The 23,822-nt window shown below is 44.6% G+C and overlaps 1 protein-coding gene across 1 annotated transcript; it reads right to left on the bottom strand.

The window, feature by feature from the left end:
• Positions 1–583: 583 nt before the first annotated feature.
• On the bottom strand, positions 584–20,825 carry scara3 (scavenger receptor class A, member 3). The gene is made up of 12 exons (XM_056581575.1): positions 20,042–20,825; positions 12,229–12,264; positions 11,987–12,031; positions 10,686–10,805; positions 8,565–8,645; positions 7,770–7,888; positions 7,362–7,606; positions 5,965–6,184; positions 3,871–3,959; positions 3,517–3,709; positions 3,002–3,179; positions 584–2,687 (listed from the first exon to the last, which is right to left on the bottom strand). The coding sequence occupies exons 1-12, from the start codon at positions 20,046–20,048 to the stop codon at positions 2,221–2,223; spliced, it is 1,800 nt and encodes a 599-aa protein (XP_056437550.1). The 5' UTR covers positions 20,049–20,825; the 3' UTR covers positions 584–2,220.
• Between the last annotated feature and the right edge of the window lie 2,997 nt (positions 20,826–23,822).

The following is a 23,822-nucleotide window of genomic DNA, read 5'->3' on the forward strand; positions in this document are numbered from 1 at the left end:
GTGTGGCCTTCATCAACGCCAGAGCATTGATCTTGATCAGAAATAAAGCGAAACACAAAGAGATAAATGGAATTGTCAAGGGATATACTGATCTCAAATGGTCGTATAAGACTTTTTTCCCACTTCTTCCAAATCCATAAGTCCTCAAACCCAGGTATGGATCATAGCACCCTGTCATCTCTTTCAGATGGTGCATAGCTGTTAACGGAGGAAGGGAGATTTTCTATAGAGAAACCAAACACTCAACTCGAACTACAGGGAATTATTGGGTTTTGAGGCGATGGGAATTCTGCTTGGCCTCGCCTCTGTCATAGGATACGCCTTAGTGAGCAACACCTTGAGTCTGGTGCCGCTTGCTGCTGTCGCTTAGGACTTTTTGTGCAAGTTTAATTATGTGTTTAATTTTCTTTTTAAGAAAGGCCACCTCCTGCGCCTTAAAAGCCACACACATTGGGCTGGCTGACACAGCTTGGGTTAAACGGCGACGCCCTGCTCTCGACCAATGACGCAGAGCCTTCACAGAGAAGCCTTCACTGTTCACTCCATTAAGGTTTGGCGGTATCCAAACCAAAATGTGCATCATCATTTGCCCTACATTGTGTTTCGTGACCAATAATATCTCCCTACAGATTTTCAGGATTCCGTTAATAGAACAAGGATCCATTGTTTGATTTCGAAAATATTGATTTTGTATTCCTCTCTTAGACAACGATTTCAATTTTAATAGGATATGACTTTATATTGCTGCAAACCAGCCCTGCAAATCACAGACTGAGACTTTTAAACAACTGCACATTTGACCACTGAATTGCCTCCGAGTTAATGAGGACTGAAACCTCAACTATTGTAAAGGGTCGGACTGGCATGTGTTTTGAATCCCCTCTTCAGATATACTTTGCATATCTGAGCCACCCCCAGGAAAATGACCAGCTAGATGACAATAGCTTTCTGTGTCAATAGACCATAAGGACCATGTTAAATGTATTTATTGTGTTCCACGCAAACCAGTCGCATTTCATGATTACAATCCTTATTTTTTTACTGGGATCCATATACTTTCATCATGAGTAAGAAATACTAATGTACCTTCTAATTAGGGAAAACAAAAAACTATCATGTCATCTTAGATAACGGTATGCACTTTTCTCGTCTTTGTCATACTCCTAACACCGTTTGCAACAGAGCAAGAACTATTTGTACATTTATTTTGTCCAACAGCATAAAGCGTCACTTTCAGTATTAATCAAATTGGTATCACCAAAAGACATCTAGGCAGTGTAAAATTCCAATACTTTGGACCTAGTGCGAATTCAGAGTGCCCGCTCTGAAGTTATTTATCAAGAAGAAACTATTGAATGATTCAAACACCAGTAAAGTGCCATTGTCCCCCAAAAATGTATGTATATACATCTGTGTTAAAACAACCTTTTGCCCCTGTGGTAATAGGCTATCATTGCACAGGTACAATTACAACTCTATAAAACACAATTCTGTTGTTTCACTTGGGATGATACATTTTGGAAGTAAAATAATTTGCATAAAAACAATGTGAATAAAGGCTGTAGAATATCGTCTTTCTGGCTGATGACGGCTAATGCTATAATATAAGGCTTTGTTTTGATAAGAACAATGATTTAGATTCTATGACAAAAACTGAATTTATAGTAATCCATCTTGTAGTCCACCCGATATTGAAGTGACCCTCTACTTCCTTCCTCTTTCGTTGTTGTCCTTACCTTGTTCTACACAGCTTGGGTCCTGAAATTTATGGGAAAAGCTGCATTGAATTTTGAATATGATCCCTTACTTCCATGCTCAACCTCGTGAGTTTACAAGTCTTTCCCTGCAAGAGGAAGCCTGAACCTACAAAGTCAGACAACCAGTCACTCTAGATGCGGCAGAAACTGAGATTTCTTAGGTTACACGTCTGCTCTCTGTTTGTCTTGCTTTTGGAATCCTCAAAAGATTAACAGATGAATATGGAAGAGAAACTATCATCTTGAGGGTTTCACTGTCTGTATCCAAAACACTTCTCCAAGCCCGGGTCCTTCGCAGACACTGGAAGACACCGCCGATTTCCAAATGGCCAACATCAGTAAAATGATTGTCTCGTCACAAAGTTCCAACAAGATGTTCTTCAACACAACCGTGGATCTGTGTTCTCTTACTCGTTCACTCAGGTTCTTTGTCTTTCTCTCTATTCTGTTGAACACCGTGTACCTAATGTCTTTTGGATTCGGCCCGTGCTCGCGTGCTCCTCTTGGTGAGTTCTTTAACGGCACACGGTGTACCCGCGATTCCAACTGTTCCTGGGTATCCTGGCGTTCCTCTGGGCCCAGGAATGCCGTGAATCCCAGGAAGACCTACCTCCCCCTGGATACCTGAGGGCCCGTTGAGGCCAGGCAAACCATCTTTCCCGGGGATCCCCACGTCACCCTGAGCGCCCTTGTCGCCACGGATTCCTGCCAGACCAAAGGTGCCCTTGATGCCTTTTAATCCCGGCACACCTTTCAAACCGCTTGGACCCGGTTCCCCCTGGCCTCCCCTGGGACCCACCGAGCCCTTCTCTCCAAGGCCCCCGCGGCCTCCTATGGGCCCCGGATCACCCTTGAGTCCCATCCGCCCTGTCAGACCTTTGAGCCCCGTCTCGCCACGGTTCCCCTTGCTCCCTGGTGGCCCTGGAGGTCCTGCAGAGATGGAGAGTAAGTGATGAAGGGAAAGTCCAAAGGGGGGCATTTCAATTCTCAAGATCCAGGACTTCTATGCAAAACATGTATTGGACACGTCACAATCATCGCCGTGACCAGATCTGTATTAGTCCTGCTTAAGCAAAGTCTCTTCCTAGGTGAAAGTCCTTGAGAACTGCAGCCATCTCTCAGGTCAATTTACATTATAAGGACAATTTACAATGAGTGATTTACTAAAAGAAAAGGGTCTTTTAGGATGTAAGATAAATATAAAGTTAGCCTAGTGACTACTAGTGGAGAGCGTTTAAAGCTACCTTTGAGTATGGTGATGTTCTTGATGATCTGTGTGTGGTGCGTGTCCACCAACTTCATCTCCTCCATCACCATGGTGAGGTTCCTCACGTCCATGAACACACGCACCCTCAGCATCATGTTCTGTTCCCTCAGCGTCTCCGCAAAGTCCAGCAGCAGCAGCACCGTATCATTCAAGTTCTTTAGAAGAACCGGTTGGGCGTAGAGGGTAGGAAGAAGAAAAGGTAAAGAAGGTAGAGATATGACGACCACATCAGGATAAAGAATGTCAGGCCAAAATCGTAATCTTACATTTGAAATATAAATAACTACATTTAATGAAAATACATTTTGTAAGGGGTCTTTAAGGCCTTTCTTTATCTTTAATACATAAGTATTTGTTTTAAGAAAGACTTTTGAACACACATTCCCTTTAGCACGATTCCCCTCGTTTGAAGACAAGGCAGGATAGCATGCAACCGTATCATCATTATATCATCTGCATATCATTACAGCATTAGAGTATAAGGACAGCAACCTGCAGATCTTCCGAGTGGCTTCTGAGGCGGCTCTGGCAAGAGGAGCTCTCGATGTTGATGTACTTGTACATGCTCTGGACGTGGCTGACTGTGGCGTTGATGCTGGAGGAGATGGTGTCGATCTCCATATCGATGGAGTTCAGGCGTCCGTCCAACGTGGAGAAACGCTCGCCTGTGCGGTTCTTGTAGTACCTGGTGGTTGAAGGAGTCATACTTTGAGGCTTCCATTGATCGGGCTTTGATGCACCAGTTTGTCCTGGTCTAGCTCATCTGGGTCCTCCTGTGTGGTCGATTATTTTCCTGTATAGCTCAGTGGGGTTGGATGCAATTGTGGATACATGCATGGTTCTAACCTGGAATGGTACTGGAGGTCATGCATGTTTTCCTCGTGTTCATCCATGAAGGAGGTCACATTGTCCAGCTGCATCTGCAGGTTCATGACCTGGAGCGAAAGAAATACATTCCCATTTCTTTTCATTTCAACTCGCACTACATAACTATTGGACACAAGCAATAATGAAAAAATACGATAACAGAATGTGCTACTTTTTAGAGAGCATTGGGATTGTGCTATCATTCAACATATATTGATCAAATTGCTTATTAGACATCACCTCATAGCAAATCTCAACAGAGCTTAATGTTAGTTAGTTAGTTTCTTTATTGTCCCCAAGGGGATAATTGTTTTCACACAGTCAAGTCAAGTTGGTTTCAGGGTAGCATATGTGGCAGGTTGAGCTATACCTCTGGCCGGTCTCGGGGTATGATTGGCCGAGCCATGGCCATCCTGATGAGGGGGGAGGACTTTATTTTAATATAAGGTCGGTGGACGTCATCGGGAGGGATATGTCCTACCCGTTGTTTTGCTTCCGGGGCGTCCATTACTCGGTGGCGTAGGCTGGAAGTTTGCTGCTTCGCATAGCGTTGCTTACAAATTAGGTGCTGGTTTGGGATCACCTGCAGGTAGGCTGCTATTAATTTACTATTCTCGTCAGTCAACGTGTGTAAACTAAAAGCTATCTCTTCTCCGGTCGTGCCGTTAGCCGTAGATGAGCTGCGACTTTGCTCTCCATGACCGGCTGTTCCAAACGGAGGCATTCATCGGTCCCATGCCTTCAAGTGGATCGTGGCCAATTACCCCGACGTCACCGAAGGGCTGCTGTTCTGTTTCGCCACAATTCAGTCTCACATGCATGACGACCTTCATGCGCATTTCATTGTTTTCTTTGTTTTATGTTGTTTGGCGTCGCAGCACCAGGAATCTTTAACCTATTCACGATGGAGTCCTTAAGGAATATGGCAAGTGATGGAAGGTCCAGGTGCCTAAAATCGATTCTAAAAACGCACAGCTTTCTCGACCCAGATACTCAGAAGAAGATACGAAAAGTCTGTTTCGCACCAGAAACGGATGTTCTTGCATTCTCAAAGGAACAAACTATTGTTTCACGGGTCCCAAGCCCTCTACAAGACCTAGTAAGTGGACTAGGGAGATTGTCCCTGCAGTCTCTTTCCCCTTCAAGCCCTAGAAGGGGGGTGTGGCTTGGGGAGGGGCTGGAGTCCTGGGGGGCCCTGAACAAAACCTCAAACGTTAGAACGAGGAGAGGACCCGTGACAAGAAGTCGGAGAAGAGATAGCTTTTAGTTTACACACGTTGACTGACGAGAATACTAAATTAATAGCAGCCTACCTCCAGGTGATCCCAAACCAGCACCTAATTTGTTAACAACGCTATGCGAAGCAGCCAACTTCCAGCCTACGCCACCGAGTAGTGGACGCCCCGGAAGCAAAACAACGGGTCCCTCCCGATCCCTCCCGATGACGTCCACCGACCTTATATTAAAATAAAGTCTACCCCCCTAATCAGGATGGCCATGGCTCAGCCAATCATACCCCGAGACCGGCCAGAGGCATAGCTCAACCTGCCACACATACATTTGAAACGACACATCACAGTGTAGCAACACTGTGAGGCAGACAGATAACAAATAAACTATTAAATAAACACATATACAACAGATAACAGATAAACCCTCTACCCACATTTATCACAGAAAAACATGTAGACAGAAATAAGCATGACATTGACAATATACAGCGATGAAAGCTTTACATATTTTTGTTCAGTGCTATGATAGCTGAGGGGACAAAACTTCATACCTGCGGCCGGATGGGAGTAATTCACAGAATGACATAAAGGTGACATAATATACCACCAGCTGTGAGGGTGTCACTAGGTGGGCTAATCAATCTAGGTAGACACGCCCACTTCTGATGTCAGAAGAGGCAGATTTTCAAAACGGCTTGTGACGGCTAATCACACTCACACCTGGGGGTATAATGTGTCACCTTTAAAGAAAAACACTGATAAGCACACATGTACCCATCGCATATCGTTCTGCAGCCTCGTAACAGCGCCGACTGACCCGTCAGCCCTGTCCTACACACACCTGCAGAGTGAGGTCGTGCACCATCTCAGAGGACATGCTGATCTTCTGGTGCGTGGCCACCACGCCGCTCTGGATGCTGCGCACCGTCTGCGTGGTGGCGCTGGTGTTGGACTTAAGGATGGTCAGGGAGCGGCTGTAGTTCTGCCAGTCCGTGTTGACCTTCTGGAGGATCAGCGTCTCCTCGTCAGCCCGTCTCTGGAGGGTGTCCATCCACAAGGTGCTAAGAGGGGGGAAAAGCAGTCCAATCAGTTTCTCGAGTTGTGTTCTTGAAGCAGGCTTGCATGGAGGAATTAGCCTTGATCAAAAGCACTGTATGACTTTGATGACGTGTTTGTTTACATGGGATGAAATGCTGAGTGAAATGTTGGGGTTTTAACTTCCCAAACCCTTGGGGCTTGGAGTTAAAACAGCACACACAAGTTAGAAAGAATCATGATTCCTATTAGCTCTTGCTGTAGAATGGGATTTAGCAGTCTTTGACACTAATGTTAAACCGCTGACACACCGCATGGAAAGTGGAGAGAAGAGAGTTCAACCACGATCAAAGAAACAGAAAGGGCTCACTTAGTGACTTCAACATCGTGTTTCCGATTTCGAAATAAATCTTTGAAGTCTGAGTCAAAACACAGCACTTCACTACTAAATCAATTTCCAACAAGTCTGGAGGACAGCTGTGCAATTTTTCCCGATAGGAATAGTGGTCTCTTTACTTCTTATGAGACTGGCTTTATGTACTGAGTGTGTCTGCCCTTTAGTGAATTCACCAAAAATAGCATTTCTGAGGCAATGATTTTTGGGGAAATGATTGCCTCAGACAGTGCAGGTTGGAAACTTTTCCAGCAACGGCAGTACCTGTGAACTATTCTGAGCCATGACACATTTGCACCTTATAGCCCATCATGTAATTAATGTGCACGTTGTTTTATGGGACAACACTGTGGCTCTGGAGCAATTTATGGCCTTGTTGACATCTGCACATTATTTATATAATCTTGTTATCGCTTTCTTCATAATGTAACTTAGAAATATAGAAACTTAGAGACATTTATTCTGAGATATTTGCTGAAGTAATGCCAAGTGGGAACACAACAAGGGCAGATGTGTGAGGCTGTGTGAGGCTGCAGTGAGGGGCTGTGGTATTTGCTAAATTGCAGATGTAATTTAACACTTCTTGGCACTATAAAACTGCATTCCCACATTTGTTAATAAACTGAATCCAGATCAACCAGAGAGCGTTAGAGGTCACATACTTCGGTTCTAACGATAACCCAGCGACAATCCAAACGGATTTGGAGAACTTCACTTCTTGTTAAGAGGCTTTACGGCGCCAATACCCAAAAGTAGTAACACAAACAAACAACCTGTGACAAACCACAAAGCTCCATAGTCCGTCTCACCTGTGTCCCACGGTGGTGTTGACCTGCTGCATGGTGGCTTTGAGGTCGTACTGGTCCTGGGTCAGTGATTTCATCCGGTCGTCCGTCTCCTCGATCACGTCCTTCCAGCCGTGCAGCTGCTCCACGTATCTCTCGAGCGATTGGTTGAGGAGTCTCACCGATATGGTGTGGTCCCGCATGTCATTGGTCAGTCGGCTGCTGGCTTTCTTCATGGTGGTTTGCGTCTGGAATGCCTGCTCCATTATCTGTAGTATGGGGGAAGGGGAATGATCCGTCAACATCAAGAGAAGTCTAACTACGAATGCACTGACCAGCGATTATCAATGGAGCTTTTAATTTGAAGGCCTCATTTAAGAAATCGTCACATGAATATAGTAGTGATAGTGACCCACGCGGGTCCAGCCATACCTTATTCTGTTCAATGAGAGTTTGCTGGAACTGCTCAAACTCCCGCTTCATGCGGTTGATCTCCTCGTTGGACCCAGCAACGTCCAGGCAGCCTGAGCAGTTGGGAGCAGAGCCCAGATCTGTGTGAGAGATGGAAGGAGAGGTCAGCCCAACATCTCCATCCACTACAACACGGTTGGGGTAGGATAGTGTGTCGAGTTTAAGGGGGGTTTGAAAGGTTTTGGAGACCAACCCCCATGTGGGCAGTCTAGGTGGGTCGCCACCTTTGAGTAAGATGCCTAACCAGTAACTGCGCATTTATGACATCTAGCTGGAAACTGTTCAATGGACGTCCTTTGAGATGAAAGCGTCTGCTGAAGACTCAACAGGTAAAAAGTATTCAGGTTGACCTGAGAAACCAAAAAATGTATATTGTCTCTTTGTCATATTTTTACCATCTCAAGATTTGTACAACTTTTAATGAGACCATGGAGAAGCCTTCCAGATGCCTATGCCTCATAAACTATTTAGAGATGTAATAGATCCTTTTATTCAACGCAACTTACAGTGAATTCAGATTCATACCTTTAAGGAGAAGAAAGAGCATCATGGTCAAGGATGCCTACAGGTGATGCTGCAGACATTGGTAATCTAACCTAGAATTAACTAATGTTGGTTCTAAATGGAGACAAACATTATGAGACTGTTCCATCCTCTTCTTAGAGCAAACAAAAGCCTGTTCTATTATTTTTTATCTTTTCTTCCAGAAACACTCACGCAAACACACACACACTCACACACCACCTCCTATCTCACCGTCAATTCCCTGCTGGGCCTTGGCAATCTTCTTGTGGTAGATGGACTCCTCCTCTGACAGACTTGCAACCTTACGGAAAGCTGGAAAATATTTGAAAAGAGAATTTGAGCGGTGTTACATTTTCCGAAAAGCAAGGTACAGTTAGATTCTTTCATCCGTAAGAAGTAGAGTTTAAACTAGATTAAAAAGACAGAATGATCAAAGCGCAAACAGGAAGTCCTTGATAATTTGAGCAAACAAGCACATCAGGTTCCTATTAGCAAGGGAGAAAACCAAAACATGACATGACGATTTAGCCAGATGGGCCATTTCGCTCTCAAAGGAATTTCCCAAGAGAACAACAACAACTTAGGCCTAAGCATATGTTGTTGTTGTGTTTTAAAGTGAATGTTATTATGCATGCATTTTGAAAAGTGTCCGCATGGGTTTCAATGTAAAAAGTGGGAATTTGGGTAATAATGAAAGCCATGGATCAGATCAGAATTGACTGTGTTTGTATCTACATACATGTTTATATATTTGTGTGTGTGTGTGTGTGTGTGTGTGTGTGTGTGTGTGTGTGTGCGTGCGTGCGTGCGTGCGTGCGTGCGTGCGTGCGTGCGTGCGTGCGTGCGTGCGTGCGTGCGTGCGTGCGTGCGTGCGTGCGTGCGTGCGTGCGTGCGTGCGTGCGTGCGTGCGTGCGTGCGTGCGTGCGTGCGTGCGTGCGTGCGTGCGTGCGTGCGTGCGTGCGTGCGTGCGTGCGTGCGTGCGTGCGTGCGTGCGTGCGTGCGTGCGTGCGTGCGTGCGTGAGAGTGCTTGAGTGCGATACTTGGGCAGAATAGCTGGATAATTGTGTTTCCATTGTACTTCCTTACTGTGAATACCTCCTGTAGCAGTGCATTAGCTCTCTTTGGCACTGATGATAACCATCCCTACCCCAGCCTAGGCCAGGCTTATTATACTCTTCTCTTAGTCATACTTAAATCATAAAATCATAAAATTCATAAAACAAATCAAAAGCTGACCGAGAGCAAAAGTTTCCCCTAAAAGGCTTGTCTTCTAAATTGAAGTATTTATGAACATCTTATCCATTTTTAATTAACTTGATAAAAATCTTTTTGCATTTATGCATTTCCGTTTGCTCCGTTAGTTTCACAAAACTGTCAGTTGAGTCCAAGGTGTGGTCTGTTAAATTCTGGGGATTGTTTACTACATTGGGCTGGTATGGTACGGAAGAGCTCTGTTTCAGCTTAGAAACACATTAGTCCTTAGTATGACAGTATACATGATTGCTCGCCTGCCTTTGCACAACCGCACAAAAACATCAAGGTTAATGTGTATATTTGTCTATGTATGTTTCCATATGTTCGCCTGTCTTTGCCTGTATGCTATGCATGTGTGTATTGTGTAGTGTGTTGGACATGCAGTGTATACCTGCACTGTTTTCAAGAAATTCACCATTTCCATGGATGTGAAAAGAAGCTGTTCCCACCAAACCGTTACAAAATATAATAAACAATATTGTGACACACCTGCTTACTATTTCAACAGTCTAAATGATTGCTAAACAATAACTAGTATCCAGTTTCAAAAACACGATGGATGTGATTTCCATTGTTATTTCCAGCTGCACTTCATGAAGTTGGGGTTGAAAACATTTTTCTAAAATTCCCAAATCCGTTGTGCCATCTTTTGTCTTTCCTTTCCTTCTTCGTAGCTAGATGCCCACTTTGATGCCATTTGAAAAGTGCGTGGGTTTCAATGTCAAATAATGGGAATTTGGGTAATAATGATAGCCGTTTTGGTTTGCATGGATCAGAATTTACTATGTATGTATCTACATATATATTTGTGCGTGTGTGTGTGTGTGTGTGTGTGTGTGTGTGTGTGTGTGTGTGTGTGTGTGTGTGTGTGTGTGTGTGTGTGTGTGTGTGTGTGTGTGTGTGTGTGTGTGTGTGTGTGTGTGTGTGTGTCCGCAGCAGACGTTGATGCCTACTTTGATACACCAATGCCTACCATATGTCTTTATAAAGCCAAAAAGGACCCCAGCTATAACTAGTGCACACCTTGACACCTCTTTGGTCTTATACATAGAAGTGAATCACCCCTGGCTCCCACTATGAAATGATAACTGGACTCACCCAGAGTGGCTAAAATCGCCACGGCGATGATGAGGAGTGCAATAATTCCGTACAGAACTTTGACCGCCAACTGGAGGGAATGTGTCTGCTGGCACTTAACACATCCGCCCCGGCTACGACCTAAAAGGGATCATTCCATTGATAATAATGATTATGATCATTACAATATATCGAAAATTAAACATTGTCATGGCACATGTTACGTTATACGTTAATATTACCACAGTGTATGCATAGCGTTAGCCTTAAGTCCGGAGTCGCTAGTTCCCACAATGCCAATCTGCTATCCTTGCATATAGCATTTCACGGCTGCGAAAACGATATCCATGGCGCTCACTCACCCTTCCAACATTAATATCCTTTCCTACCAGACGCAGAGCAGACACGCACAGATCTCTATATTCATAAAGATTTCCTGTGTTGATATTGAATCATTGGATTATTAATATGGTTATTTCATTGTATTTCACTTTCAGAAAACTGGGTGTGGATATATATATATAACCGAGTATAAACCTGTTTATTTAACTTAAATACACACCCAATTGCCATATGTGTTTCCAGCTCCTATTCATCAATGAAATGGATGCATGTGATTCACTTTAGAGACACTGGCCCTAGTGGTGCTATCGGATTACATAGGGGCCAGATATGCACTTCTACACTCTTATACACTGCATTGTTCCCACCAGGACTCGTAACGTCAGGGGCCTGCCATGGTTGAGCTATGCAGCCTGTCTTGGATTGAGAGCGGCTGGGGGTGGAGGTGTGGGGTGTGGGGGGGGGGGGGGGGGGGGGCTAACTGTGGAACAATGCAACTCTGGCAAAGTGCCACAGCAGATGTTGAACTCGCGTCGTTGCTAAGCTGTCACGGTGGTTGAGGCACGGAGAGAGAGATGCATGTAGGGGAACGCACACTCACACACACACACACACACACACACACACACACACACACACACACACACACACACACACACACACACACACACACACACACACACACACACAAACACATACATTCACTCACACACACTGTACTGCAAAGACACACACACACACACACACACACACACACACACACACACACACACACACACATACATACACACATGATATTGCACAGACACACACACATACACACACACACACACACACACACATGGTCATGCACACACAAACACACGGGCATGTAAACACACACACATGGTGTCACACACAAACAAAGAAATGTGTGTGTGTGTGTGTGCGTGTGCGTGTGCGTGTGCGTGTGCGTGTGTGTGTGTGTGCGTGAAATTCACCTCGAAATGGAGGCATCTCCTCTTCTTCTCCAGTGAGATCCTCCTCTGAAAGACAAGATGTCAAATAAACATAAATCTTCAGCTTAGCATTGCAGTCCTATCATCGTGAGCATTGAAGGTTGTTTCTATTTTCATCATTATCACATTAATGCTTTTCTTTTCTATTCAAGTGTTTAAACCATATTAATCTACGGTAGATTATACAGTAGTTATATTAAAGAACAAATGTGCTTGATTGTTACCTTTAAAGAGTTGGTTCTCATAGCCACCGTAGTTTTCTGTCAGAGAGATAGAGAGGGGGGGGGGGGTCAGTGATTTGAAAGCTGAAACTACTGCTTTTTTGTTTGTTTGTACGTTTATCAGTTATTTTTTGGCTTACTCGGTCAGCCCTATAAGGAGCCTTTACAAGTCCTCACACACCATGCCACACAGTCCAACACGACACAGCATGGTAGCAACGCAATGCAACATCACACGACACAACACATATTGCCTCTGTTTAAGCATACACTGGCTGAAAGGAGACTTAAAGGACGAGCACAGCTCTGAGATCATACTTGACTGTCGTTTTGTAGAAGAACGATTAAGTGTGACTTGAATAAATGGTGACTAATCGACCGTTCACCGTTGTTATCGAGTTTTATAGTGGTCCCATAGGGGAACACATTCTGACAGCTGTGGTTAGCTTTGTGCGCTGTGCGTGTTTGTGTGTATGCAGGCGTGTGTGTGTACATGTGTACGTGCAGCGCTTGTGTACGCAGGGCCTGGGTGTGTGTGTGTGTGTCCATGCAAATTGTGTTGAAGGTTACCGGAAAGCTGGTTTCTGTGCAATTTTGCAGTGTTTAAGTTGTGTGGATGGTTGTTTGCAAGTGTGCATAATATCATCCTATGGAGGAGTTTATCATCAGGCTTAACCAGATGTGGTCAGGGAGAGAGAGACTTCTCCTTGCCAAGTTGCATACCATTATCAGCTTTGCAGTGACTGTATGAGTTTCAATCAAATCGCAACTGTTAGTTGTTTTGTTTTTATCTTTTCGAGAACTTTTTCTTGCCATAGAAAACAACCACAGAGGCCTGTTGGAACTGCCTTACCTGATTTGTTTCTGATTGAACGGGACAGAATAGTTCCAACGTCCTCGGGGTGCTTGTTACACAACTCAATGCAGAAAAAACATTGCCTCTGTCCATGTCAATGCTAGCTTTCCTCCACAGATGACAACTGATTGCTGGTTGTTTACCAATGACCCTTGGCTGACACCGTAGCTTGTAAAATTGCTCTCTCAGATACAATCTCTTCTTTGATTCAAGCCTGTGGCTGTGTGTTAATCTCAACGGGAAAGACTCAATCTCACCATTGTGAGGGTAACCACAGAAGTAATGGGATGGGGGGCATTTTCATTTCTTCACTGAAACCACTGTAAACATTCCCTAATGCCATTTATGTAATTCAAAACAAGAAGTCACTAGGCCAAAAAGTCTATGAGATTCATGTCATCGCAGAGTAAACACCAAAAGACCAGCAGTGTTGACAATGTAATGATAAATTATTAATTCATGTTGTTAGGCCTGCTATGATGCCCAGTGAAAACATGAAGCAATGGGTTCTGCTTTTAAACATCGAAAGCATATATGGCAATGTGAATAATTGTTTTGTGGTGTTGCTATTCCCTAACATGTGGATAAAATGGGTTAGATGGGTTGGATATTTTAGGAAGGCTTTACTTTATTTTTCTGTCATCATATGTATACCAAGACAAATATATGTAAGGAAGCACTAGCCCCATGCTTCAGGCTAAGAGCCTTTTGCTGATTTAATTTAAATGTATGTTGTATAAGTAGAGAAGAGAAATTCCACACATTTTAGCCTTGAATCCGTTTTCGTTGCTTATTTTTTCATGAAGAGAGGAAATGGACGAGAAGATGTAGGTGACCTATTTGAATCAGCAGAGCAAATGTAACGGATGTGAACATATGATCTTTCCTGAAATAGCGCATTATAAAGGCTGGCGTTTTGTTAAAATAATTTTAAACATAATCATGATCTACTAGGGATAGGTCTCACAAGGATGTCCACTCAGGTTTCCTCATGCATGCATTTACAGTGACCCCACCTACTTAAACAGCGCCACCCCTCCTCTGTTCTTCCACTGACCGGAGTTTTCCTTGGGTCTTGTGTTTGCATATGGTTTGGCTTCATTTGCGGCGCTCCCACTCAGTTATTTATAATATATCTTGTCAGTTATTTTTATTATAGCTGCAGAGTTGGACTTCCAAGAAGTAAGCTCTAGCCCCTAGTGAAATAATCACTATACACTATTCTTTTAATTATGGGTCTCACCCGTGCACACCTCGAAGTGCTGAGATTGTCATGGCATCTTATGCTTTGACCGAGTTTCAGTTTAAAATATGTGTATCATAGTGTGCACCAAGGTGTGGAACGTGGCGAAAAAATGACAAGTCGTTTTGCAAGCTATTAGTGAGTGAAATGATCTGTGAGAATATCTGTTTCGAGTTCCCTAATTTAGACGTAAGACAATTTAGATTTTAAAACCACTCCCGGCTAATACCTGCGAGAGGACGTTTGTTTTAGTTTTGCACCTTCGCTCATTTCTGGTCGCTCTCCCGCTTTTTTTTTAACTCGTGTATCTTCCGAGCAGTAGCTCTAACTTATTTACTGTATAAGTTTCAACCACATTCTTTGGAGGTTGTTGCAATCCGACTCTGTTTGACCACGTCTGGGTGCAGTATATGGTTGGATGAAAGGTTTGTAATGGGGTTGTGGTGGAAGCCGTTTGTTGTCGGGGGATTATACGCACCCCAGGGAACCACAGTTCAGTGCTTGGGAAGATAGATCTAACAAAAACCAAGTCACGTACAATTTTCTAAATTAAGCATAGACTGTATATTTCTGTTGGCATTTGACCAGCATCAGAATGAAGCGGGGAGGGAAAGAGAGAGTCAGAGTCTGAGACAGAGATGGAGACAGAGAGAAAATGCACTCATAAACAGCCAATCTGATCCAGTAATTAAATCCATTGTGAAAGCACCAACCGCTTCAACCTATTGGCTTTCTCCTTTGGCATAAACATTCAAACTACCATCTTGTTGTCGTAATTTGTTACACAATGAGTAGCAGTAGTGAAACAAGGCAGATGCCAAATTAATAGATGTTTTTGGGAATTAGATCAGAGTGTGGATCCTGTTTGACTTTCATTTGGTAATTCAATGTTTATCTAGGGAATTGAGAAAGCCTGATTGGGGTTTTCCTTCACTTCCGACGGCAGTTCTTGTAATAACACGGGGCTCGGTTTACTTCTAAAACAAACTGGGCATAGGTTTCTTCCTTTTCTTCAGACTGTGGACTGTCTTGTGTGACACTGTCAAGGATACAAGTCAAAATAGCCCATCGGTAAGAGTTAGAAATTGCAGGGTAAAACTCGCCTTTCACCTGGTCTCGGGGGGGAAAAGTGCATCATCGTTTTTATTGCCTTGCATGAAACGTGGATTTCGGATTTAAGTAATGTAGACTGCTGAGTTCTGGAAAAGAAACACTGTCGTCAGATCTTTAAATATGTGATGTTTTTTTTTGTGTCTGGCCAGTGTCTTTCCATCAAATGCTATCCACACAGGTGCCTTACCAAGGAAACCGAGTTCATTGAATCTAAATAAAATAACATTTTCAAGTTCATTCAGTGGGAAAGAAGAATCTGGGCAGAAAATGCAAGTCACGCGGACGACTTAATGCACAACATGTTTTGTATGATTGGTTGTATCACATTAAAGCTATCTATTCTTAATGGAAAGCTTTACATGCCCTGACGCTGAACATGCCCTAGTCGAGATTTAAAAATGACAGGTACTCCGTACCTCCAAACCAAAGTTAGGAGGAAGGAAAACCTTGACAGCCAGGCAGAAGTGTTGTAATATCATGGTGCCATTGAGCAGTCATGATATTACAGCAGCATAGAAGATTGGTCATTTCATGGTGCCACTGAGCAGCCATGGTTGTGCTTGCAGGCTGTTGGAATCAGCCAAGAATAAGCCTTTGCACTGCTTCCAAAATCTCTATTAAGGAATAGAAGTACACATTGGATATTACCTAATGTTTACTCCATATTCACCCAAAGACCAGCCTGGTATGTCGGGACAAGACAAAACAAACTGGCTTGAGCTTGTTTGTGTGTGTTTGTGTGTGAGTGTTCATGCTTGTGTGTGTTGGTTTATGTGTCATTACGTAGACATGCTTGTGTGTGCGTGCGCGTGCGTGCGTGTGTGTGTGCGTGTGTGTGTGTGTGCGTGTGTATGTGTGTGTGTGCGTGTGTATGTGTGTGTGCGCGTGGTTGCATGTGTGTGTGCATGTGTGCGTGCGTGCGTGTGTGTGCCTGCGCGTGCGTGCATGATTGGCTACGTAGACGTCTACTCCAGATGTTGTACAGTGGGCCAGCCAGCCCACCTATCCAAACATGAGCACCGCTCAAGCACACGCGCTGCTAGGACAGAACACACCGGGCTGGGGCAGCAGTAAAGTTACAGGTTATTACAGGAGTTATTCTCTCCACTCTAAACATATGATATTGGCTGTAACCTGTTCCATGGGTTACACCTGACTGGGCAAGTGTTCACAAACACTGAATCGTGGTTGCTGCTTGGCTTCTTTGTTGATAATTAAGTTTTTTCTTAATCTTTTGGTGTGAGAGGGTAGGGCTATGGTTGGGGGGGGGGGGGGGGGGGGGTTCATAACATGTGAACCGGAACTGTTATTGAGGGCTTTACAAATACACTGTACTTGGCTGAATGTATCCCTCATACCTCCTGTATTCCTTACAAATTAAATTGAGTTAACTCCAAACATGCATACTAATACACTTACAGCCTTCATGAAAAGTATTTGGCACCATGTTGGCCATTTTTTAAACAAGCTCACGTTCACGGACGCGGGAAGTGGGGGTGCTTAGGGTGCTGCAGCACCCCCCTGGCGGTCCCCGGCTGTAACTGCAAGTGAGAACGTTTTCTGAACAAAAAAACGAGTAGAATTTTATCATACAACATGATTTTTCATGAAATTACTGACATCCACCCTTTTTGTTATATTTATCATATTAGCATTTCATTTTATTTAGGACATTGTCTGTGTAGGTTGACGTAGGCTATGACGCAGAACGCAGAACAATGCTATGGGCGCGACGGGAAAATTCGAAATGTCAAGCTTGTTACAAGTGCAATGTGTCACAGAAAATAAGTATTTTCCAAATTCTTTGGCCCCAAGAAGGTAAAACTTTGCGATCAAAACACCAGCCGGACATCCAATTCCCTGCATTCCGTATGTAATCTGTCCATAGCTGAATATGGTACTATGCTGATTTTACATAAGCATGTTGGTGTTCAACATCTGTTGTAGTGCAAAACATTCTAAAACTGGTGTAAAATGTTGCTGGCCATATTAATAGACGCGTTGGATGTTATTGTTTTGATTCTGGAACCAATCCCGCACGTAAACTGGTTGCCAAAAAAAGAGCAAAGACGGACGGTGCACTTGACGGAGAAATCGTCACTTTCCTCATATCAGACAACTCGAAACTCTGGATGAAAAGGAAGGCTTTCTTTTACTGTCACTTTCCTTTGTAAACCTTTAGAAATAACCTCCCGAATCCTTGTTATAAAGCTGTGTATAATCCCGGACCGCAACAGCTTGTCGGCATGTTGTTAGTGTGTGAAATTCAGCACAGTATCAGCCGAGTTGTCTCTAATTTCCACATTGTTTACTTGCTAACGTTTGTGAATAACAGTGGCTAGTTGGCAGAGTTAGTCTTTTTACACACCAGAAGAGTGTTCATCAGAGCGGAGCCCTGAATGTGACTTCACTCTTCATCTCGTCTCTGTAAACATTGGATGTTGCGCAGCATTTATTATGACGTCATTATATAAACTCTCTCTCAGCACCCCCCACTCGGACTGACTTCCCGTGTCCCTGCTCACGTTCCACCATAAACATCAAGATTAATTTCAAACCACAAAAACTCAAAAAGATGCTTCAACGCTGTTCTCCCATTCACTGCTAACCTGGGCTCGAGTTAATCACGCCTTCTAACTCAAAAAACCTACTTAAACAAACCCAACCTTTAAGCGAAAACAGAGTTCAGCAATTACGGGCCTTTGAGCTAGAGATCAGTGTTTAAATTCTTGACCGCGACTCGCAATAAAAACTAATCTGGCTTTCCCCAGACCTCTGTCAACATCCCCCTGGATCAGATCGATCAGATCGTCCGGCCGGAATGCTGTGGTCTGCTCCTTCGCATTAAAACGGTAAACGCGTGGAATTTGTTAAGTCCCGAGTCTGTACTTTGTCGGCGCTTTCGGGGAGAAGCAGTTACAAGGGAATGTCCTTTTATTGTGGTTCTGGGGCAGTGAAACCGGAGATGTTCAGTGGCACGGTTTCAGAAATTCTGCGCGGGATTCTTGGGGCCTAAACAGCGCCAGGCAGACTGGTGGAGAGACAGAGAAGCCCGGCCGGTTGGGGTTTACAGCTCCGTGAGACCTAAGGGCGTGTTCGCCGGTCTCAAACGTTCAGTGTTTACTCTGGAACTCACGTGGGTTTTTGTTGAAAGAGGAGCTAGTTGGATGAAGAAAAAAACTATTTTGCGCCAGTGTTTGCCATCTCACGATAGCATGGACTTCCCCGTCCAGGCAAAAGTGCAGAGTTAGAAATGTGCGATGGTGTCAGTCACACAAGGTTACTTTCTTAAGGTGTGTGTGTGGTTGTGGCTACGTACACTTGCGTGTGTGTGTTGAACAGTTTATCTGTCGCTCTCAATTTCTCAATTGGTTTTCATCCCATTACACACACAAGTGCACACACACACACACACACACACCCCAACACAAAAGCAGAGACCACATTAACTGCTATCATCAGCGGCGTTCAACATCAATGAGCGCACATAAACAAAGCTTACGTTAGCTGACCCAGTGCCAGGTGTGTGTTGGTCTCCACTGGGGCCGTTTCACTAAATATGTCAACACATTCTACCACCTTCCGGAGCATATGGGCCGCGTGCTTCAATCGTCCAGGTTGCCTCCCCCGTTCACACTCCTTAGACCACCCCCGTTTCCACTCCATGTTTCTCTGTAGGCTGCTCTCTCTCCTCCACCCCCCCCCCCCCCCTCCACACACACACACACACACAAACACATGCTGCCATATCTTACACTGTATGGCCATGTTCTTTATTTGTTTTACAGTCTCATTCGTATTTTCTATCTCCCTCTCTGTCTCACACACACACACACACACACACACACACACACACACACACACACACACACACACACACACACACACACACACACACACACACACACACACACACATCTGGGTCGCTGGCAGCTCATGTTTCGTGCCATGTTGTGAATCAGCACAAATGGAAGATGTTCTTTCACACACGCAACCCTTTAAAGTGGGAACGGGCAGAAGAAGAAAATAACTACGACGCCACAAACCCCCTGGATGTCTGGCACCCTGCCGGGCCCCTCAGAGCTACACACACACACACACACACACACACACACATAACACGCAGACACCTCCCCCCCACACATCGCACACACACACACACACACACACACACACACACACACACACACACACACACACACACACACACACACACACACACACACACACACACAACACGCAGACACCTCCCCCCCCACACACATCACACACACACAGACTAAAGCTGACTGGGTTCTGGTTTGGCATCCAAGAGCAACACTCACTGCACTTTCTTCAGGCTCCTGTGGCTTCAGCCAGGCTTTCAGAAAAGTACCTGTCTGCACTTTTGGTGGCCCCTCACACACAAGTGCAACGGCCCACGTTCTGTCTTCACATACAGAAGGCCGACATGTTCACGCTCCCTTAGCATCCAACAAAAATAATCATCAACGTTAATTATTTTCTTCTTTTTGGGCAGCCTCTCACCGTTATGATCTAATTTCAAGTTCAACCACAGACTTCTCAACAACGAACACAACAACCACAACATCAAAAAGTGTTACCTTTCATTGCGTCTGCTTCTTGTCCACGCTGCCGTATCCACCTGAACTCAGGTCAGCTGATGAAAGCTGGCTGTTGGTGGTGGTGGTGGTGGTGGTGGTGGTGGTGGTGGCGGTAACTCTCTCTCACTGTCCAATAGGAACACGTGTGCAGCACAGGAGAGTCCCCAGTGTCACTACTCCTCAGAACCAGCTGCCACCATAGGCTTGCTTGTTTCCCCGGTATGGAGACAATGATCCAGAGAGAGGGAGAGAGTGGGAGAGAGAGCCGATGAGGAAGAAGAAGAATGCTTTATCCTGGAATGAGAGGAGCACCACGCTCAGCCAGATGAGCTCTCTGACCGATGGCTGCCCTACACTCACCTCCCCCCACCACCACCACCACCAACACCCCCACCGCCTCCCCTCAACAACACACACACCCCCTTTCTCCTCCTGGACTTTTAGGGAAGCGGTTCTCTCGTCATAGGCGACATGTACATATGATATCCGTGCAGTCGGTTGACGGCGTCGGGTCCACCTGGTCGGAATTCTGCTGATGCAGGAAAAAACGTTTTCTGGGGGGTTTTGCTCTCCTGAAGCTACAGATGGTTGGTCGATTGCTGCATGAGGCTTCCACCCTGTAGTTCACTGTTTTCTCTGCTGCTCCCTGTGTCCTGAGTTAAGTCTTTAGTAAGTGTGTGTCGGCTGTGTGTGTCTGTGTGTCTCTGAGTCTCTTGCGTTTCAACACATCCAAGCTTTCCCCTGCAGAGGTCGAGGAAACCAAACCCCTGGACTGAAGGGGAAAAAACCCACATGTGGCGCAGGAGTCAGCAAGAGTGGGACGAGAGAGAGAGAGAGAGAGAGAGAGAGAGAGAGAGAGAGAGAGAGAGAGAGAGAGAGAGAGAGAGAGAGAGAGAGAGAGAGAGAGTATTTGGTGGAAAGAGAGAGAAGGAGAGAGAGCAAAGAGGGAGAGAGAGAGAGATGGAGGAGACAAAGAAATAATGAAAAGAGGGAGTGGCAAAAGGCAGAGGAGGCAAACAGAAAAAAAGGCATGAGAGAGAGCCAGAGTGAGGGAGGGAGGGAGCAGGGAGGGTCAGTGTCCATGTGTTTTATTTAAAACTTGGTTTTTGTGGCCGAGGCTAATGGCTAACAAATGTTTGAACGAAGGCAACGGAGCACCTTGAATATCTGTGTCCTTGGCGCTGGGAGACAGGGAAATAGTTTGTGTGTACCAGTGTGTGTGTGTGTGTGTGTGTGTGTGTGTGTGTGTGTGTGTGTGTGTGTGTGTGTGTGTGTGTGTGTGTGTACCAGTGTGTGTGTGTGTGTACCAGTGTGTGTGTGTGTGTGTATGTGTACCAGTGTGTGTGTGTGTGTGTGTGTGTGTGTGTGTGTGTGTGTGTGTGTGTGTACCAGTGTGTGTGTGTGTACCTGTGTGTGTGTGTGTGTGTGTGTGTGTGTGTGTGTGTGTGTGTGTTTGTCTGTACCAGTGTGTGTGAGTGTGTGCATGTGTGCGTGTGTGTGTGCCTTCATGCCTGCTTGTGTCTTTTACACAATGCCACAATGCCTGCTTGACGTATTGTGTGAAAGGTTTTCCTTCCGCTTGTATAGTTTCTTGGATCTCACATATGCCAATTGGATTCCCGTTGTCCCTGAAACGTAACAATAAACATTGAAAGTCAACCCATGCTCATTGTCTGCATTCAAATTCCCTGTCGAATGCTAAATGCCTTTGTACATTAAAAGATTACTGTTTGTGTCTGCAAACACAAACACACACAGAAGTTTAGAAATAGAAACACACACTTGCTGCAGGCATAACATAAAACCCAAACTACAAGAACACTGAAATAGTAAAACAATAGCTTTGTTACTGTCATCTATCAACCATTGTTCCTGTTTTGACAATTAAGCACCAATTTTAGCTTCTGCAAATCATTTTTGGGTTTGAGTGAGTGCATGTGCTGTGTGTGTGCACATGCAAATGCAAATACACACACACACACATGCGCGCACGCACACACACACACACACACACAAACACACACAAGCACACAAAAGCACTTACAAACATACAATTCCAATTATGTTAAATCACATTGAACATAACATCAGAGTGATGTTGGAAAAAAAATCAACCTCAAAACGATGGCACGCTGTGCCCCATGTAGGTCCACCTGTTAAAATCTATTCAAAGCCCCATTACTCTTTGTTTCACAGTTAAGTTTGCAAAACATTTGGTTGCGTGTGTGCTTGGGCCTGTGTGTGAGACACTTTTTGAACAGATCACATGCAGTCCTGTTATCCAAGGGGTAAAAACAAGGACATGAAGGACAAGAAATGTGTTATTTTTCCGGGAACATCTTCTGAACCGTGAATGTGTTTCTCTTCCTCTGAAGTACATTCCAGCTCCAGCTTCCAGATCCAGATTCTAGTTTCCTGACCTGGCCTGAAGAAGTGCACTCTGGTATTGGAAGTGAAGTAGGATCCAATTGCGACAAGCAGAATTATAAACTGAAAGAAAAAACAACGCTTTAAGCTAAACAGCATTGTGTTTATGAATTATCAGTGTTATCATAGTGTTCATACCTTGTTTGATACTTCTACAGACTGGGAGTCAGTCGAAGTAGCTTTGTCATATTTTGAAGTCATGATTGCTGGGTTTTATATGTTGACATATTCTGGAAAGTGCGAAGTTGCGGCCACTAGAGGACATAAGGGCATCGCCGCATGTTGTTACGTTAAAGAATTCTAAAACTACAAAAATACTGTACTGCTACATAATAATGTGTTGTATGTAGGTATGTAAAACTGCTTATAAAGCTGCTTTTTCACCTATGACATGTGTAGCTGCTTTTGCCCTCAGAATGCCAGGACCTTAATAGGAATGTCCTTGCTTCTTTTCTTGCCTTATTTATCTTACAACGTTATTAAATAACCGTAAAGTTACACTTTCGGATTTAGAGCAAAGCAAAGCGGGTGACGGTGGACGTGTAGGCCTAACATATAACAAGAATGGTTGTCCATGGAAAAGTGCCATGCGTCAGGCATGTTAAACACGTTATGATATTATTAAACAAGATGTTATCGATGCCACCTTGTGGTCACATTCTGGTGTTACACTTGTCGTCTTGACAGTCGACACACACACACACACACACACACACACACACACACACACACACACACACACACACACACACACACACACACACACACACACACACACACACACACACACACACACACACACACACACACACACACACACACACACACACACACACACACACACCACGGCATTTGGGGCAGGTGCATGAGCCACTGTAGGCACGCTCTGTGTCCTAACCCTAAAGGTTACTGTGGTTACTGTGATGATGCATGTAATCCTTCCTGGATCCCAGATTACATCCCGCCTCATTATAGCTCACAAACACTGGGTAACTGTATGCACAGAGTTTCAGGGCAGCTGCTGGCCAGAGTCAAAACATGCAATGGGGATAGGCAGCCTCGATTTTATCCCTGGATTGCACGTAAATCTCTCTCTCTACAGTCAGCCGACTTGTTTAGTTTGGGTGAGTAGATAGACTGGTCCAGTTAGTCAGTAGACTGGTTCAGTAAGGGTTAGTATGCTTGTCAGTTAGTCAGTAGACTGGTTCAGTGAGTCAGTAGACTGATCAGTTGTGAGACTGGTTCAGTTAGGGTTAGTAGACTGGTTCAGCTTGGATTAGTAGACTGGTTTAATACTGGTGAAGTGATGTTGTGAAAGTAACATGATGGACTGCACAAAAGCACTTCATCATTC

The sequence above is a fragment of the Gadus chalcogrammus genome, chromosome 21 (assembly GCF_026213295.1).
Source record: "Gadus chalcogrammus isolate NIFS_2021 chromosome 21, NIFS_Gcha_1.0, whole genome shotgun sequence".
Lineage (NCBI taxonomy): Eukaryota > Metazoa > Chordata > Actinopteri > Gadiformes > Gadidae > Gadus > Gadus chalcogrammus.